At 39.5% G+C, this 19607-nt stretch overlaps 1 protein-coding gene across 2 annotated transcripts in view; it reads right to left on the bottom strand.

Moving 5' to 3' along the window:
• Positions 1-606, bottom strand: part of taf2 (TAF2 RNA polymerase II, TATA box binding protein (TBP)-associated factor) — a 42203-nt gene extending 41597 nt beyond the window's left edge. For both annotated transcript variants that reach the window (XR_007037654.1, XM_047361116.1), the window contains exon 1: positions 55-606. Coding sequence is in view for 1 of the 2 variants with exons in the window: in XM_047361116.1 (XP_047217072.1) it covers positions 55-104 (50 nt within the window). In the remaining variant the exon portion in view is untranslated. The remainder of the gene's footprint in view (positions 1-54) is intronic.
• Between the last annotated feature and the right edge of the window lie 19001 nt (positions 607-19607).

Below are 19607 nucleotides of genomic sequence, written 5' to 3'. Positions count from 1 at the left end.
TTACTTCAGATATCAAATTATATTGATTTCTTACATATTATAGAAAATACTTATAATTTAAAAGGCCGCGGGCTCTCGAATCCTTTATCCTTCTTTCTGTTCATCTTTGCCACTTATTGGAGTTTTAATGTCATGCATTTGGATCCTGACGGAGCGCTGATGAAGACCCTCCAACCCTAGGGGAGTATTAATAAGCAATGTATCTGCTCTGTGATGTTGCTCCCCGACGAGGAAGCTCTCGTCACACAGCGGGCAGGTCTGCAGCTGCTAGCCGCTGTGCTGTGGGCTTCCTTCCGTCTGTGTTCACCTGGAGACTCGGCCGAAGTATTTTTCCATACAACAACCAAGAGAAGCGATTAGCTGCGAGCAGGGACTAAGAGACTCCGCAGCATTAAAGTAGACGGTCACAGCACTGTAGAAACAAACCGGTGTTCCGCCATTTTGTTTGTAGCCTTTGACCTGCCGCTAAAAATTAAATAAAATAAAATAAAAAATATATTTTTTTTTAAATCAGTATCACAACCCGTTAAACCTACACCCACGAGAACTGGCGGAGAAACTTTGCATTAAAAGTATTACATTATTATTTATATTGTTAAAACAAAAAAGTGAATACCGTCGGGAACATCCAAACTACGTAAAATATCGCGGGGCCCGTCTAGGAAGAGAAGGAGGGTCTTTTACTATGGAGGACCGATCCTGCCATAATGAAACAATAAATACAGAAATAAATAAATGACTCAAAAAAATAATTACTGGGCCAACAAAATAAAATTATTATTTTGCAACAAAATAAAAAAGAGGAGATTTATTTAACAATTGATATATTTTAACCCACTATTTTTATCCAAACCACTAATTTTCAAATCATATTTTTTTTCTTGAAATCTATATTTTTCAAATATATTTAAAACATGTTTTGTGTTTTTAAAAATATATTATTTTTCAAATTATTTTAATTTGAAATCCGTTGGGTAAAAAAAATACAATGGGGGAAAATTAGAGGGGAAATATATCAGTGCTATGAAAGGACAGTAAAATAATTTTAAAAATACTATATTTGTAGGGAAAAAAAACATGTTTCAAATATATTTGAGAGGTAATAAATTTGAAAGAAATAAAAGGGTTAAGAAAAATAAAACAGCAAAAAACTACTTGTATTAAATAAACAAAGGAAAGATATAGAGTTCAAGAATAAGAATAGGATTTGAAAACTAGTAAAAATAATGGATTAATGCATATATATATATATATATATATATATATATATATATATATATAGACCAAAAGTTTGGACACACCTTCTCATTCAAAGAGTTTTCTTTATTTTCATGACTATAATATAAATATCGTAGTTTCACACTGCAGGCATCAAAACTATGAATTAACACATGTGGAATTATATACTGAACAAAAAAGGTGAAACAACTGAAAATATGTCTTATATTTTAGGTTCTTCAAAGTAGCCACCTTTTGCTTTGATTACTGCTACGCAAACTCTTGGCATTCTGTTGATGAGCTTCAAGAGGTAGTCACCTGAAATTATCTGTTCTTAACGTTTTGCTCTTAATGGGATCCATTTCTTTAAATTCCTGTATTCTATATTGTTTTGGATAGAGATCACTGGTTAGCTTTTGTCTAATTAAGTTGTTGTTGCATTTTTTTTTTTTTTTTTACATGAAATTGAATATCTCCTACAAATAGATTTGGAAGTCTAGATATAGAATTGAAATGAAATAGAACTTTTTTTGCCAAGAGCAAGAATTGTTTAGGGATAGTATTAATAACACAGTGTTTGGGATGAATAAATGCCACTTCAAGCTAAAGTCATTGTAAGATAGCAAGTGTCCATTTGAATCTACTAAGTCCATAATACACCAAATATTTCTGTCCATCCATTCTTTAAAATAATGGGATCTGTTTTTGTGGAGAATGCATCTGTTATTCCATAGTGGAGTTGTATGAGGTGTGAAATTGTTTGTACAGCATTCTCCAGTAGTAAAACACTTGCTGGTGAAAACTAGACAACTTTATATGCAGTTTTCTGACATTATAATCACATTTCAGAATTAATTGTAAACCATGAAAAGGTACACTGCTCAAAAAAATAAAGGGAACACTTAAACAACACAATATAACTCCAAGTAAATCAAATTTCTGTGAAATCAAACTGTCCACTTAGAAAGCAACCCTGATTGACAATCAGTTTCACAGCTGTTGTGCAAACTGAAAAGACAACAGGGGAAAATCTTTGGCGATTAGCAAGACACTCAATAAAGGAGTGGTTCTGCAGGTGGGGACCACAGACCACTTCTCAGTACCTATGCTTTCTGGCTGATGTTTTGGTCACTTTTGAATGTTGGTGGTGCTTTCACGCTTGTGGTAGCACGAGACGGACTCTACAACCCACACAAGTGGCTCAGGTAGTGCAGCTCATCCAGGATGGCACATCAATGCCAGATGTGGCAAGAAGGTTTGCTGTGTCTGTCAGCGTAGTGTCCAGAGCCTGGAGGCGCTACCAGGGGACAGGCCAGTACACCAGGAGGCCGTAGGAGGGCAACAACCCAGCAGCAGGACCGCTACCTCCACCTTTGTGCAAGGAGGAACAGGAGGAGCACTGCCAGAGCCCTGCAAAATGACCTCCAGCAGGCCACAAATGTGCATGTGTCTGCATAAACGGTTAGAAACCGACTCCATGAGGATGGTATGAGGGCCTGACGTCCTCAAATGGGGGTTGTGCTCACAGCCCAACACCATGCAGGACGCTTGGCATTTGCCAGAGAACACCAGGATTGGACATAGGTTACTGGCCTGGTGGCCGTGCTGCTCCTGGGTAGGTTTGTGGTGGGCTTGGGGGCTCGTGGTTCCTGGAGTGTGTCCCCCCAGGGCTTGGGTCCTGGCTGTGCCTGGGGGGCTTGGGTCCTGGCGGGTATGTTGCCGGGGTTTTGGACCGGTGCATGCACTGGGACCCGGCGTTAGGCGGGGCCTTCGGTGCATTGGTGGGCTTAGGGGCCTCCTTAATTGGCGGGAAGATACCATTTCATTGCAGGTGCTCTCTCTTTTGCCAACTATGTACTTGCCAAGCAAATACGTACTTGGCAAGTTCCACACATACTTCCCATACTACTACAGTAGTAGTGGAAACTGTTACTTCAAGAGACGTGTGCGCAAGCTATTCTGGGTACCGCTGTACTGATAGCAGGATAAGTTAGCTTGTTCAAGAAAAGTTGGGTTTAAGTCACCTGATTTTGATGACGCATGAAGGTGTTGCGATATCAGATGGGATTTAGATGCAGTTTCAAGACAAGATACAAAGAACTAATTAACACATGTTAGATGTGACCCATACCCATACCTGAGTGAGTTTTTGACCGAACCTAAAGATTTGCAGACAATTGAGGCTGTTGATATCACAAACTATCTGGTCCTTCAAATATCCTACTATACCAAACAGCAGATGAAAGCCTGTAAAAACCTTTTCGTCAGCGGGTGGGTCCAGAACCTAAGCCCTAAACAGCTAGCAGTAGTGTCAACAAACAGGCAATATTCCTTAACGGTGACGTTAGCCTGACAGTCATTTATATTTCAAGGTAAACCACTCTCAGAGATCAAGTAAAACACCTCTGAAGACCTTGGCTATTGTGAAGGAGGATGGTGAAGTCATTGCAATTGCATGGCAGGGTAAGTAATTCATGTAAGCAAGAATGTTTACCACACCATCACAAACTTACTGCTAGCATACTGCCAGTGTACTTCAAAACCAGAGAGCTTTGAGGGGTAAGCATGTCAAATAATGTAAAGTGCTACTCCATATTAGTGTAAGGAGGCCATAAACTGTTAGTTTCCAAAGACCAAGTCACAGTGGCAACTTTAAATTTTTAATATATATATATTTTTTTTCTTAAGATCGTGGTTTTTCCATCCATATCAACCTCTGTTAAACACTTCTGGAGAACTATATCAAATATTGTCTCAAATCTCATTTACTTGCATGTCAAAACACTTCATTAGAATCAGAAACACTTTATTGGCCAAGTTGTGTTGTGTTCCATACATGGAAGTTTTCAATAGATGGGCACACTCTCTATGAACGCATTATTTATGGTCTTCCATCAGCCTGACTTGTACCTTGTCTCTGTTTTCGTATGGTTCCATAATATTAAAACAAAACTGTCTGTTTCCAAACTGACATTGCCAAATGATAAACAATGAAATTCCCACACAAAACAATGGAAAAGGTAAAAATATTATAGCTCTGTATTCACAGGCAGACATAAACATAATTTTATAACATGGAACGGCGAGATTGACATTAATCAACTAAAGTCAAAAACACGAAAATAAAATTGGAGGTTTTAGTTTTCATTTAATTTTATTAACACAAATGTTCACTGCTCTTTGGATATGGGGTCGGGATTAATACTTTTTGTGGACGTGGCTATGTTGGACTGTTCCTGTGTAATTTGTTTTATTTAGTTTACAGTGTACCTAACAGGAGTCATATTCAGCTTTTATTTTGAAAGCAATTTGCAAGCATGACTACTCTAATTCATTATGTTTGTGTGCTCAGAACCACATGAGGGCTGACTACTTGTACTGGAGGTTGGCTTGACTGCAGTTGTCAGCAGTTAACACCGTGTCGTCTGAAACAAATCTATTTCTCTTCTATCATTGCTTCTAATGACTCAAAACAGTCTTTGAGATTACCGTTGATGGCTGGTTGGAATCACGCTGGAAGCTCAGAGATGAGATGGCTGTGTAAAACATGTAGATTCAAAGCTGAAAAACGAAAAGGACTGTTGAAACACTATAGACTAAAACATGGAATTGTCAGTCATGGCCAGGCAGTCCCTTGCCTCTACACAGATTGCCTTTGTTCTTTCAAGACATTCAATGCCCTTCAGGTGCATTTATCCAAACAACACCCCGAGTCAGTGACATCGAAGGAAGTTCATTCTTTTACTTGTGTCCTATGTAATTTGAGTTGTTTTGACTCAGAGAAGCATTACTTTGAACATATAGGAAGTCATTTAAGGAGGTTTGAAGTAGTTCAATGTGCATTCAAAGACTACAGTACAAATATATATTCAACTTTTGCTACTCATAGACACAGGAAACATTCTCCACAAGGCCCTGAAGACTTTAAAACTGAAGTCTTGAAAAAAATACCCTGATATGGCTGTTGCCCTGGATGAGCCATTGTTTGTCAGAGATTGGGAGGATTCTGAACCGTTGATTGAGGAACCAGAAGGTTGATCTCAGGTCATAAAGGAGAAGTTTGGCCACATATTTCTTAAATTAGAGAGCACCTTTAATGTGTCGAACTATTGCATTGATGAAATTGTGGATGAGCTTCAATTCATATCCTGCAATGCATCAGCTCCTGTTTTAAAATATTTGATAGTCTACTCTGAAGACCCATAACTGTGACTTGGATAAAGCTGTAATCTCTGATTTGGTAAAAACTCTCAGTGAGGCACACCTCATAAGTTCAGCTTTGGCGAAAGATGGCCCTTTTTCTACTTATTACAAGAGAAGACAATTTCTGAAGAAAACGTTCTCTGTAGTGGAACCAAAAAAGTACATACTTGAGGACCGAGAGAGCAAAACATTCCAATATGTACCAATATTGCAGTCCTTGTTACAGGTTCTAAAAAATAAACATATCCAAGAAAAGGTACAAGATAATGGTAATTGTGAAAGAACCTTACAGTACCTATCATTTCGTGATGGATGGAACTTCCAGAACAATGTTTTTTTCTCTGAAGAGGACAGAATTTGTCTTATTCTGTACATGGATGACTTTGAGGTTTGTAATCTTCTGGGGACTTCCAGAAAAATACACAGCTGTGTATTGGATGTTGGGAAACATTCCTCTACAGTCTCAATCAGCATTGACATCTATTTATTTAGCTGTTCTGTGTAAGGCAGTAGACACTAAGACATTTGGATTCCAAAATGTTTTGGACCCACTGCTTATAGATTTGAGAAACTTGGAAAAAGATGGCCTATTTGTTCCAAGTCTGGGAAAGGTCATCAAAGGAACTGTGGTGTGTGTGGTGGGAGACAGTTTGGGAGCCCATTCCGTGGCAGGATTTGTTGAAAGCTTTTCAAGCTCCTATGTGTGCCGTTTCTGTCTTGGGGAGCGTTCTGACTTTCAGTCTAAAGAGTTGAGGTTCCGGGTTTTTCCAGCTGAGAAATGAGGAGCAACATGCAGCACATGTTCAGACAGCTTCGTCCAGTGTGAACAATTCCCCTTGCTATGGTGTGATAAAACAATGTGCACTGTCTGAAAAACTTGACCACTTCCATGTTACATCTGGGTACCCTCCAGATGTTTTATATGACCTTCTTGAAGGCATTGTTCAATTGGAATTGGCGTTGGCTTTTGATGTCTTCATTAAGAAGCAATATTTTTCTTTCATGGAGCTCAACAATTAGATTCGTCAGTTCCCATATACAGGTCCTTCTCAAAATATTAGCATATTGTGATAAAGTTCATTATTTTCCATAATGTAATGATGAAAATTTAACATTCATATATTTTAAATTCATTGCACACTAACTGAAATATTTCAGGTCTTTTATTGTCTTAATACGGATGATTTTGGCATACAGCTCATGAAAACCCAAAATTCCTATCTCACAAAATTAGCATATTTCATCCGACCAATAAAAGAAAAGTGTTTTTAATACAAAAAACGTCAACTTTCAAATAATTGTGTACAGTTATGCACTCAATACTTGGTCGGGAATCCTTTGGCAGAAATGACTGCTTCAATGCGGCGTGGCATGGAGGCAATCAGCCTGTGGCACTGCTGAGGTCTTATGGAGGCCCAGGATGCTTCGATAGCGGCCTTTAGCTCATCCAGAGTGTTGGGTCTTGAGTCTCTCAACGTTATCTTCACAATATCCCACAGATTCTCTATGGGGTTCAGGTCAGGAGAGTTGGCAGGCCAATTGAGCACAGTGATACCATGGTCAGTAAACCATTTACCAGTGGTTTTGGCACTGTGAGCAGGTGCCAGGTCGAGCTGAAAAATGAAATCTTCATCTCCATAAAGCTTTTCAGCAGATGGAAGCATGAAGTGCTCCAAAATCTCCTGATAGCTAGCTGCATTGACCCTGCCCTTGATAAAACACAGTGGACCAACACCAGCAGCTGACACGGCACCCCAGACCATCACTGACTGTGGGTACTTGACACTGGACTTCTGGCATTTTGGCATTTCCTTCTCCCCAGTCTTCCTCCAGACTCTGGCACCTTGATTTCCGAATGACATGCAGAATTTGCTTTCATCCGAAAAAAGTACTTTGGACCACTGAGCAACAGTCCAGTGCTGCTTCTCTGTAGCCCAGGTCAGGTGCTTCTGCCGCTGTTTCTGGTTCAAAAGTGGCTTGACCTGGGGAATGCGGCACCTGTAGCCCATTTCCTGCACACGCCTGTGCACGGTGGCTCTGGATGTTTCTACTCCAGACTCAGTCCACTGCTTCCGCAGGTCCCCCAAGGTCTGGAATCGGCCCTTCTCCACAATCTTCCTCAGGGTCCGGTCACCTCTTCTCGTTGTGCAGCGTTTTCTGCCACATTTTTTCCTTCCCACAGACTTCCCACTGAGGTGCCTTGATACAGCACTCTGGGAACAGCATATTCGTTCAGAAATTTCTTTCTGTGTCTTACCCTCTTGCTTGAGGGTGTCAATAGTGGCCTTCTGGACAGCAGTCAGGTCGGCAGTCTTACCCATGATTGGGGTTTTGAGTGATGAACCAGGCTGGGAGTTTTAAAGGCCTCAGGAATCTTTTGCAGGTGTTTAGAGTTAACTCGTTGATTCAGATGATTAGGTTCATAGCTCGTTTAGAGACCCTTTTAATGATATGCTAATTTTGTGAGATAGGAATTTTGGGTTTTCATGAGCTGTATGCCAAAATCATCCGTATTAAGACAATAAAAGACCTGAAATATTTCAGTTAGTGTGCAATGAATCTAAAATATATGAATGTTAAATTTTCATCATGACATTATGGAAAATAATTAACTTTATCACAATATGCTAATATTTTGAGAAGGACCTGTAAGTGGAACGATAAAACAAATAGACCTCATCTCATTCCTGGCAACTTTGCAAACCGAAAATCAGTAGGCAGCAATGCTCACGAAACTGGTGCTTGCTACGTTTGCTGCCTCTGATAATAGGTTTAAGAGTGCCAGAAAAAGAACCTGTGTGGCAGATGTTGATTACTTTGAAAGACATAGTAGATCTTGTAATGTCTCCCAGTCAGACACAAGAAACTGTTTGCTATCTTGACAGTTTAATATCTGAACACCGAAGACTATTCGTTGATGCTTTTCCACAACAAAAGCTCATCCCAAAACACCACTTCCTTGAGCATTATCCCAAGCTTATTCGGGAATTTGGTCCTGTCGCAGCCCTGTGGACAATGAGATTTGAAGCCAAACACAGCTACTTAAAGAGAATTGTCAGACAAACAGGATGTTTCAACCTTCATGAATATCCTACTGACTCTTGCAAACAAGCACCAGCTCATGATTGCAAACCATCTTCATGAATCACATCCTGTCAAACCCTCACTCTTAGTCACAAAATCAACAGAGGTCTCTTTGAATGTACTGAAGGATGACCTAAAAGACATGATGAAATGCAGATTTTCAGATGTCACTACAGTGCATACTGGCAATAATGTTAACTTTTCAGGGACAGACTATGCTGTTGGAATGATGGTGTGTTGTGGTTCTACTGCAGGGCTGCCTGACTTTGCAGAGGTGGTACAGATAATATTAGTTCATGACAAACCAGTTTTTGTCATCATACTAAACAATGCATGGTACAATGAGCACCTTAGAAGTTATGAGTTGAAGTGCACAAGTACTATGCAAATAATAGAGCCAAGAGACCCACACATGCACAGGGAGAACATGCAAACTCCATGTAGAAAGAGCCCCAGCTGGGAATTGAACCCAGGACCTTCTTGCTGCAAGGTGACAGTGCTACCAACTGCACCACTGTGCAGCTCTCTATTCAGCAAAAAAGGCAGGGTTCCTGGCACTAAAATAAGATGAATGCTCAATTCACTCAGTCAGGTAAGGTGTTGCATGCTGTTACTGTAAACTGAATTCACAACTAATTTAAAAAAAACAACAAAAAAAACAGAATGACACTTTATGGCAATCATCATTAGCATCAACAGAATCAAAATGTTATTTGATATTTCAAAGCTCATCGTGGATATCTTGTGGTTCTTTTTTTATAATTTAATATTTAGACAGTATTTACTTTTTGTTATGTATGCATGTGTGATTTTATATCACCTACTTTCATCAACTCTTGTCTTCAACAGCAACATGTTGAACCTAGACGCGAGACCATAATTCGCTGCATGATGGAATTTCTTGGCGAGTCTGCAGAGGAACTTATTAAGGACTACATGGTAAATTCCAACAGTTTAGGATTTTTACAGCTGCTATAGACCTTTATCGATCCTGTAACATAACATTTGCAAGCCAACAGGCACATCAGTATTGTACATTAACATTAAGAAAATGCAGCACTTTTGATCTCACATGCTGATGTTTCCGTTGTCGTCGAGGGAGCTGAGGTACTTCACAGTTGTCCAAGTGTTGCGAAGGCCAGCCTCCTGCTTATGGGGATCATCTACGCACTGAACTTAAGTTACCCACCAAAACTGAAGTACACGTTTGAAGTATTTCTGAAGCTCTTCCTTGAGCTAGATGTCCTGAAACTGTCACCCAAAGTTCAGTCCCTACGGCAAAAACTCCAGTGTAACTGAACATGTTTGTGAGAGTCATTGTTTATTTGGAATGCAGGCTCAGTTTTATAGTTTTGGTTTATTGTTTCGATGAAGAGACTGCCACTAGGTTTGTGTTGGTGTCATCTAGAGTGCATTCCTAGAAAAAAGAAAAAGGGCACTTAGGGTTTATGGATGTTTATATTTTCTGCATTTTGCACTGTTTTAAACTATCTAGGCCACATTAGTATTGCCACAGGCTGTTGGACCAAAAGAAAGCGTGTCAATTGTTATTTGTTGTCATACTTTTTTCTTTTAGTTTCTTATGTGAGTTTAGGACAAAAAAGGCATAGAACGTTAGATTTAAATGCACTGAAGTTGTCATTTTGTTTCTTGTTAAACAAAATGTAAAAGAATGGTTCAAAAACTGGTTTAAGGATTAAAGGGTCCTGTTTAGCATGTTTGTGTTAAAGTGCTCTTGCTTAAAGTAATTCTCTCAGGGACAAATCATTTACTATTTTGTTCATGCAGAATTGTTGGAAAACGTATTTTTGCAGACATGCGCGTGTTTAAAATAGAAAATACAAATGTATTTAAACAGAACTGCTTTTTGATTTGTATGTATTGTCATATTGCTGTTTATTATATATAAAAAAAACTAATGTAGGTAAATACAAAGAATATTAAAACAGGCAAAATATTGTATAAAAATTACTTTAAAATCCCTCTTACAAGAAAGTAAGTAATAAAGGTTTTTAAAAAACTGAATAGCTATTATTTTTTAGGTAAGATTTATAATTTAATTCAGGACAGTTTTATTAGTAAAGAATACAAACAAAGAGAGAGTAAAATTCAATGAAATTTAATTGATAATTGCTAGTAAATGTCACTTAAATTATATGGTTAGAAAAACAAATATATTCAACTAAAATTTACTTAAGAATTCCCTTTTGTGAATTTTACTTGGATTTTCTGAGTGAAAAAACTTTCCTAGATTTCTTCAAGTAAATGTCACTCCAAATGTCTTTCAGTGTATGTCTTATAATCTTAGTTTGTCTAATCCACTTTTAAAAACGCACCTGTACAGTTTCAATCAGCTATAGTTCTTCCCTTTTAATTACACTTTGTGTTTGTTTCAATTAACTCAAGTTGTCTCCATTTCAGTCCAGTCCAGTAATTCTGTTAAGGTACGTTTCATCTTGTGTTAAATTTGAGTCTAATTTGATCATTCTGAACCTGACTGGAAAAAGTCCAAACATCTGTTAAAATCCTTTTGTTTTACCATAAAGAACTGACCTAATATTATTATGGTACTGTTGAGGACCAGACCTGCTCTTGTAGCCTCTAATTATTATTGTGATACCTTATTTAATAAATAACACGGAGTGTCAGACAGTTTAAAATGTTTTTACCCTTCAAGCAGGCGGTCCATGGCCAGGACTGCTTCCCCAGTTTACCTCTTGTTTGAACTGTTTCCCCAGACCTAAAAACTCAAAATTCCAATTAGTTACCTATCAGAAAACAATTTCAATTAAATGTAAATTCGTGTACATATACCCTAATTTTTACATAACATGAAAGAGACTCATTTCACAAAAACAGACAGACAAAACAGAGAGACATTGGCCACATAAAAGTTTAATTACTCTGTTTGTAAAATAATTGTAAAAAATTGAAGACAGGTCTATCAATTCAAATTCAATTCAATTCAAAAATACTTTATTAATCCCAAAGGGAAACTAAATGTTGTTATAGCTCATATTATGAAGGTTTCCTCAAAGAGCCGTTGTAGATGCTGATGGCTGTGGGCAGGAAGGATCTCCTGTAGCGCTCCGTCTTACAGCAGATCTGAAGAAGCCTCTGACTGAAGACACATTAGCTTTCTTATGTTTATCAGTATTTTCAATACAGGTAGAACCTTTACTATCTTTATATGATTTTGGAAAAGATTCTGGAAACCTTATTGAGACAGAAGTTTGGCAATGATCATCAGAACGTCAGACCTTTATTAGCGCTTTTAAGGTCCCTCAAAGACGCTCTATAATGAAATCAGTCAATCCCATTCACACACATTCACACACTACTTACTTATTTCTCTGTCAGAGCAATTTCATTTGCAAGAATTTGAACATTATTTTCCTTCTATTATTCTTAAAATGCAAATTGTTTCCTCATAACCCCTTTTGTTTCCACTAGGTCTGTTTTGAACGCTTCAATAGTTTTTTATTCACCAAGAATCAATGAGGTGGTCTTAGTGGGGTCCACCTTAAAGGTATTGTCTGTTGGGTGTCATGTTATCATTGTCAGGTCAGTGAGGTTCATAAGTCAGTCAGAACCTTGGTCATTTGGTCTGTGCTCATAATGTTTCATAGGTCCAGCCTATGATTAGTCAGCAAAACTTCCACCTATAGGAGAAAATTTTATTGTTAACAAATGAGCTGCATTTCCTAGGAACACCGTCTTTCTTCTGGATGAGCATCACCTGTTGAAAAACTTTCATCATTGTTTGTTTCACATATTCAATCAGATCTTTATATTATAGGTGAAGTTGTTAGTATCTCATGTAGACTGACATATACTGTTGTATTTGGAGAGGATCTCAGATTAAATAAACCTAGTTAGAGCTTCAATCCAGGTTCATTTTGTGTCTGCAGACTTTAGCCCATTTTTCTTTTTGTATACATAGTTCTGTTAGTTCTCCATACTAACCCATGAGATGCTGGTTTGAAAACCTGCACCAATTAATGTTTTTCTCCCATTCATTTTTCAGCTTCCCCTGGATCTTTATTGGAGAAAATGATCGTCAGATCTCATGATTTGAGGCATTCCCATGGTGTGATCTCCTGGTCTTTCCCTTTTTAGAAGGAACCTTTTCCTTCAGTTTTGTGTTCTGCTCCCATGTTAGTGAAATCAATCATTATTTGCTTCCATGGAGCACTGTGGACTGGAACGCTGCCCAGTCCTGCTTTTAATGAAACCTTTTGATTTTTGATTTTGAACTAATTGCAGATTTGACACAGTTACACAAAATATGTTGTGACATTTTTCAAATTATCCTTCAATTTATGACTTTTGAGAAATGGGACCTGTTGCTTTGAACCAGCACAGAGACTTCTGCTGTTTTCCTACTTCCCCATGTTGAGAGAAAAGGTTATCATATCTAAGGTTCTACTTCTAGAGAATCACAAACTTCTGGTGGGCTGGTTTTGGCCCGCGGGCCTTGAGTTTGACACATGCAGGGTAGAGTTACAATCTTTATCAGAGCTCTCAGCAGAGACGAGCTTCTGCTGTGTGCAGAAGTGTTATCTTTGTTTTCAGGCAGCTGCATGTCTGTGTCAAGTCTAATGCTGCAGTTATTTCACAGAGCTGAGGAGAGAATTTAACTTGACTCAAAAGCAGAAAAATCAAAAATGCACACAATCTGGGTCAAATATGGAATCATTTCCCTGTAAAATGAATCTTCTGCATGTTATTATAGTGTCGCTGGTAGAGGAACACCATAGAATGATTTTAAGGCACCTGTTTCACCTTGTGGGAGTTTTGATTGGTTTTAGCCACTGGCCTGAGTTTTAGGTTCCTCCTCTGAGTAATTTGGAGCTACCTTGGTGTTCTGAACTGGGATGGGTGGCAATCTTCCCCCTTTTTGTTTTAAGTTTTCAGTTAAGCTGAAATTTCTGCCATGTGCTTTTCAACAGGCCTCAGCATTATGGCTATGTTGGTGTGGAAATATAAATGCCTTATTATTAGCAGCTAAGACCATTTACTCCTTATAAAGGCAATGGAAGCTATACATGTTTCAATTTTACCTCTTCAAATGCTATTGTGCTTCTAGGTGAAATCCCACAGGATTGGGGTAACAGAACAACCTAGTTCAAACATTGGCAGGTGGGCTAGAGCTGGTTTATACTATTATTATGGTGACAGTGACAGGAGACATTTGATTAGGATCCTTCAGGAAGCCTGGGGAGTGTGTGCTATGGTCAGATTACAGGCACCACTGATGTTAATTGGTGAAGCCATAAAAAGAACTAATAACACTCATCTACCCTCTACCCTAACAGCTCAGAGGCGCAGACATGTGTTAAAGAAGCTCTCAACTAACTCCTTCGACCTCACACAGAACTCTCCCACCTATATTGTTGCAATCGGAGTCTCAGATGAGTATAAATTAGCGAATCAAGTAGCAGCCGGCTTTGAAAATATCCCCGTAATCTCAGCGTTTATTCCAATAACTCCTAACAAGAATGTAGATCGCATTAATTATATTCATTACAATGTACTACGACTGGCCAACTTAACCCAGAATGCCGTTGAAGGTCTCTCAGAACAACTAGCCCCCACCTCTCTCATGGCCATACAAAACATAATGGCATTGGATATGTTGCTAGCTGAAAAAGGGGGTGTCTGTGCCATGTTTGGAGATATGTGTTGTACTTTTATCCCCAATAACACCGCTCCTGACGGATCTGTCACCCGAGCCTTAGAAGGATTGAGAACTGAGTAAAACTATGCACGAGCATTCAGGGATTGACAATGCATTGGAGCAATGGTTCACTGATATGTTTGGAAAATGGAAAGGTTTAGTCATGTCATTAATGATTTCTATTGCTATCCGTGTTGGCATAATGGTTACCTGTGGTTGTTGCTGTGTACCATGCAGGGCTCTGATGGTTCGCTTCATCACTGCCACAATTAAGAAGGGGAGTGCTGAATCTAAACCTCCTACTTATCAGATGTGTGCTTTGACGGATGGACTTCAGGGGCTGGAGCTGGCTGCACCCTATGTGGAGTGATCGCCTGGTGGGAATTGTAGAAATATAATTGCCTTATTATTAGTAGCTAAGACTAAGATATATTTGGGACTTTGCTGCTTATAGATTGATTTTCTATTAGGAGTTTTAGTTATGCTTTTGATAGTTAGAAAAAACCTTAACAGTAACTTCTAGTATCATAACACAATAAGTGTTCATTATTCAAGGTTAAAGATTGCAGCTGTTTTCTGTCTGTACCATGAAAAGCTGGCAGTGTATTGGGGAGGTATGGTACTCCTCTCTGCACCACCCAGAAACTTCCTGAAGATGTGCAAAACAATTCTTTAATTAAATGATTAAATATATCTCTGTTTCTTTGATACTGTTGCTGGGGAGACATCCACAGACAGAATGATTGTGTATGTGTACTGCATAGCAGCGTGGGGTATAAAATGTAATGTAACGCAGCCCCCAGTGAGACAACAAACAGACGTTTCCAGGTACCAGTGTAAGTGTGATGTCTCCCTCTCTGAATTCAGATTGGTTTTAATAAACTTGTGGAAACGTACAACTGATCTCTGACTGAGGATTGTCCTTTGGGGTGCCAAATAAAAAGAGTCGATGAGAGGTGAGGAGTAATGTAAGAGTTAACGGACGGCCAGTAAAGTTTTCCTACCTCGACATTAGTTAAAGGCTGCTTTTGTTCTCTCTGTTCTTTAATTTTCAATCTAGTCTGACACCATGCTTGAGTAGACTAGGTTTGTTTTGTGAGTTTTTACCAGAAAGCGGGGGAGCCGCACACTGAGTTATAAAACTATTTTCTTTGCCTGTTGTTTATGCATTGCAGTGCCACGGCTGCTGTATGACAGAGTGGGAGAAAATGATTTACCTATAAAATCTCCATGAATTTCCAAAACATTCTCGCACCAGCTGTTAAGAGTCCAATTGTTGTTTTGTGGTTTTAGCTGGATTTATGAGTCGCTGTTTGCCGTTGGATAAGGCCTATTACTCTCATTCATACTCACTCAGTTTCTCATGCCCCCCTCCCCCCCTTGTATCAGTTTATCTTTGACTATGTGTTGCGTCTTATGTGATTTCAGCAGTTATGTTGTGTAAGCTGTAGCAGTTAGCGGTGCGGCAGATAAGCAACAACGGCAGATATATTTAATTAAGGCAGCAAAAAGATCATTAGAAAAGGCCACAAAATCATACATCCATAACAAACCTGTTGAAGAATGTGTTCAGTTCATTGGCTCTGTCCAGACCTCCATCGGTCTGATCATCCTTTTGCTTGAAGCCCATGATCTTCTTCATCCCTGTCCACAAATCTCTGATATTGGTTTTCTGGAGCTTGCTCTCCAGCTTCTTCTTGTACACCTCCTTGCTGTCTCTTATCTTGACTTTAGGTTGCTTCTGTAAACTCCTCAATAATTCTTTGTCTTCCTCTCTGAAGGCTCTTTTTTTCTTGTTAAGCAGGTCCTTCAGGTCACTGGTGATCCAGGGTTTGTTACTGAGGAAGCATCTCACGGTTCTGGTGGGGATGATGTTATCCACACGGAAGTTTATATAGTCGGTGACACAGTCATGGCATTGATGCCATTGATGCCCATGTGGCTGGCACAGTGCGTCCCAGTCTGTAGCCTCAAAGCAACCTTGCAGGGCTTCTTGAGCTTCCTGTGACCATTTTCTCACAGTCTTCTTCATTACAGGTCGTCTCTGAACAAGGGGCTTATATTTCGAGCAGAGAAAAACAAGATTGTGATCTGATTTGCCTAGAGGAGGTCTTGCTGTAGAGATGTATGAGTCCTTGAAAATATCTTTTAAAATGATATTTTATTCAGAAGTATTGTATTGTTTAGATGCATATGTCAACAAGCTTGATTTCTAGGTTGCTGATCAGCTCTTATTACATAATTATTCAATACGCTACCAAGCTACATTCTGTTGTCATATCAGCTATTGCCTGGTTTTTAGAAGATTTGGACAGTACAATTTGGCTTTTTATCTATTGAGCTGAGATTTATTTACTCACCGAAGACATATGGGCAGGTGTTCTGCAGCAGGGATGCAGTGCCTGTAATTGTTGTCCCGGAGGCTGATTCGTCCCCCAACATGGGGCAGCAGTTCCTCAAGCTGGGTCCTGGATAGATGGAAGTATTGCTGAAAGCGACCGTGAACCAGACGCTGCTCCTGGAGTAGTAGGTGATGCTCTCCAAACTTGTTCCGTCTCTGGTGAACCCAGGGCCATCAACGCCGGAAGCGCATTCAGGGACAAAGTGATACGATGCAAAAGGCTGGAATAGAGCGAAGCAAAACCGCGATGGACACAAAGCGAATTTCGCTTGAGTTGAAAAATCTAAACTTTCTCTCAATCCGCATAATGTCAACCAATTAGGGACTGGATGTGTCTGTGACACTGGGTGAGGGACCGCAGCGGAGGCAAAGCTGTTTTTATTGAAGATGGAAGACAAGATTGTGGTGGCAGTTTGTGGTACGCATAAGTTGTATGACTCAACCAATTATTTTTTAATCGAGGCAAGTACCGAAAGGACTTAGCCTGGAGAAGAGTCAGTGAGGAGGCTGGAGTAGCAGGTAGAACTTTAAACTTAAAACTTTAAACCACTAGATGGCGCCATTGTACTGCATGTCACTTGCTGGACAGACTGCCACCACATGAGCACGATCTAGTAAAACTGTAAATAATGAAAGCCATCGTTGACCATAGCACAGTTTGAAACACAATGCTCAGTTTGAAACACCTGGTCCTCCAATAATTTTTAAAAATGTTTTCATATATTTGGCAGTTTTATTCAGGGATGGACCTTGTTGGAGCTATTTCTAGTTTAATTTTCTTTAGCGTTAGAATTCTTAGTTTATTTTATTATTATTATTATTTTTGGCTCTCAGGTGCGAATTTGCATAAATAGATCAGGTGGGACGGGTTTGAAAGAGCACCACGGGGCATACGGTTTTTTTACCAGGGCGAGGAGTGGCTGCAGATGGTCATGGCTTTCTGTATGGTTGCCGACAATGGTAGATAAATTAACTGAAACGCATCCCTCAGTATGGACAGTGATTATTTTGTTTGACCTGCGTAAAGCCTAACTCCTGATGGTGCCAGAATGGCTGTTTGATTTGTTTGTTAAAGGTTGAGGACAAATATCCATTACAGACCTAACTGTAATTAGGTGTTTCTAAGGAAACCCAGCAGATTGCATCCAGTCAGTGACTTGCAGCATTCCCTCCTCCCCGATGAGCATGTAGAGACAGTGGACAGTCACTGGCGTTGACTTTGCAGCAATCCCTCATACTGAGCATGCATGTAGCGACAGCGGAGAGGAAAAACTCACTTTTAACAGGAAGAAACCTCCAGCAGAACCAGGCTCAGGGTGAGCGCTATCTGCCACAACCGACTGGGGGTTTGAAAGAACAGAGAAGAGACACAAAAAGAACACAGAAGCACTGATCCAGGAGTACTTTCTATGGGAAGGAGAAGTAAATGTTAATGGATGTAGCTCCTTTAGTTGTTTCACCTAGAAAGAAAGAACAGATAAACTCTGAGCCAGTTTTCAAGGTTAGAGTCTGAAAGAGAGCACATACAGTTACAGTTAAAGCTCAGTCAATCGCCATGTCTAGGAGAGAGAAAGGGTTAAACACTGAAAGACAGGGATATGTGGATCATCGGTAGAGGGTGAGCATTAATTAAGCTGTTGCCAGCAGAAGCTCGGACGATTCCTCTCTCCAGAAAGGTGTCACAGGCAGACACAGAACCAGGCCAGGTGTAGCTTCTAGGAAGAGAATAGAGAGAACAAGGATAAAAGCTGAAATAACAGCAAACAATGCAAAATTGGAGAGTAGTGTGAGAATGTAGCGAAGAGGGTGAAAGTGGTCATTATGTCCTCTAGCAGCCTAAGCCTATAGCAACATAACTACAGAGATAGTTTCAGTTCAGATTATTTAGTTAAATGGCGCTTATTTACAACAATTGCGTCTCAAGGAACCCCACAAAGGGTCCCACTGATGGTCATTGTTTTACTAAAAACCACAATGATTGGGGGTACCTCTCTCTGTCAGACTGATTATAACCATTGGAAAAGAGAAGGGGTCATACAGGTAGCAGAAATGGAGGGTGTGTTTGCACCTCAACCATAACTGAGCCGGTTTAGGCTAAACCTGACTCCCCCTTACTCCATCCAACAGGGAGGGAAGAAGATGGAGGTAAAAAATAAGGAAGATAGCACAGGATAAACTAAGCCACTCTAACTATAAGTTTATCAAAAAGGAACGTTTTAAGCCTAGCCTTAAAAGTAGACATATTGTACCTCCTATTATTTCTGAAATGCATTCTACTCTTAACAACATAGGTAAACAACACACATTTTTCAATAGTACTTTTTGTGAAACTAATAACATCAGAATTAATGATTCAGCTAATTTGGAGATGCAGATGCCTATAAATTTAAATGAAATTTAGGTGCATTTCTGGTTCTCCAATTCAGCTTAATCAAATGGTGAGATAATTCATCATTTGATTCAAACAGGTTGGAGATACTGAAATGCACCTAAATTTCAGATGCAGAGATACATCTGAAATTTGTACATGTGACACTTGATTCAGCTGGGTTGGAAATAAAGGGATGCATGTACAATTTAATTGCAGAGATGCATGGCATTCAGCTCTGCAGAGGGCTGCTAAAAAGCCATTCAGTTCATTCAGGTCTGTTGGAGAGAGGATGCATGTAGAAGTTTCTGGGTGGTAGCTCTGGAGGACTGGAGTTGGAGACCCCTGTTCTGGAGGAAGCATCCATAATGTGGAGGTCACACAGTACAGAGAGTAGCCACAGGAGGACACAACAGATGACCTTGTCAGGATGTGCATTGAGTTCCAGTGGAGTCCCTGCAAAGAAGGAAAGGACAACAAAACCTACAATCTGCAAACACAACATATATAAAAAGGACACAAACATTCATGTACACATAGGATGAAGGAAGGTTTGCTCTTAAGAGGTTTGTGGGTGACTGAAAAAAGCCTTTGAAATTTAGTCCTGAAAAGAACTGTTCAGTCATGCTGTGGGTCACCATGGTTTTGTTGAG

This window comes from Girardinichthys multiradiatus, chromosome 3 (assembly GCF_021462225.1).
Source record: "Girardinichthys multiradiatus isolate DD_20200921_A chromosome 3, DD_fGirMul_XY1, whole genome shotgun sequence".
NCBI lineage: Eukaryota > Metazoa > Chordata > Actinopteri > Cyprinodontiformes > Goodeidae > Girardinichthys > Girardinichthys multiradiatus.
Note: the sequence above shows the minus strand (reverse complement) of the source record. Positions and strands in the feature narration are given on the sequence as shown.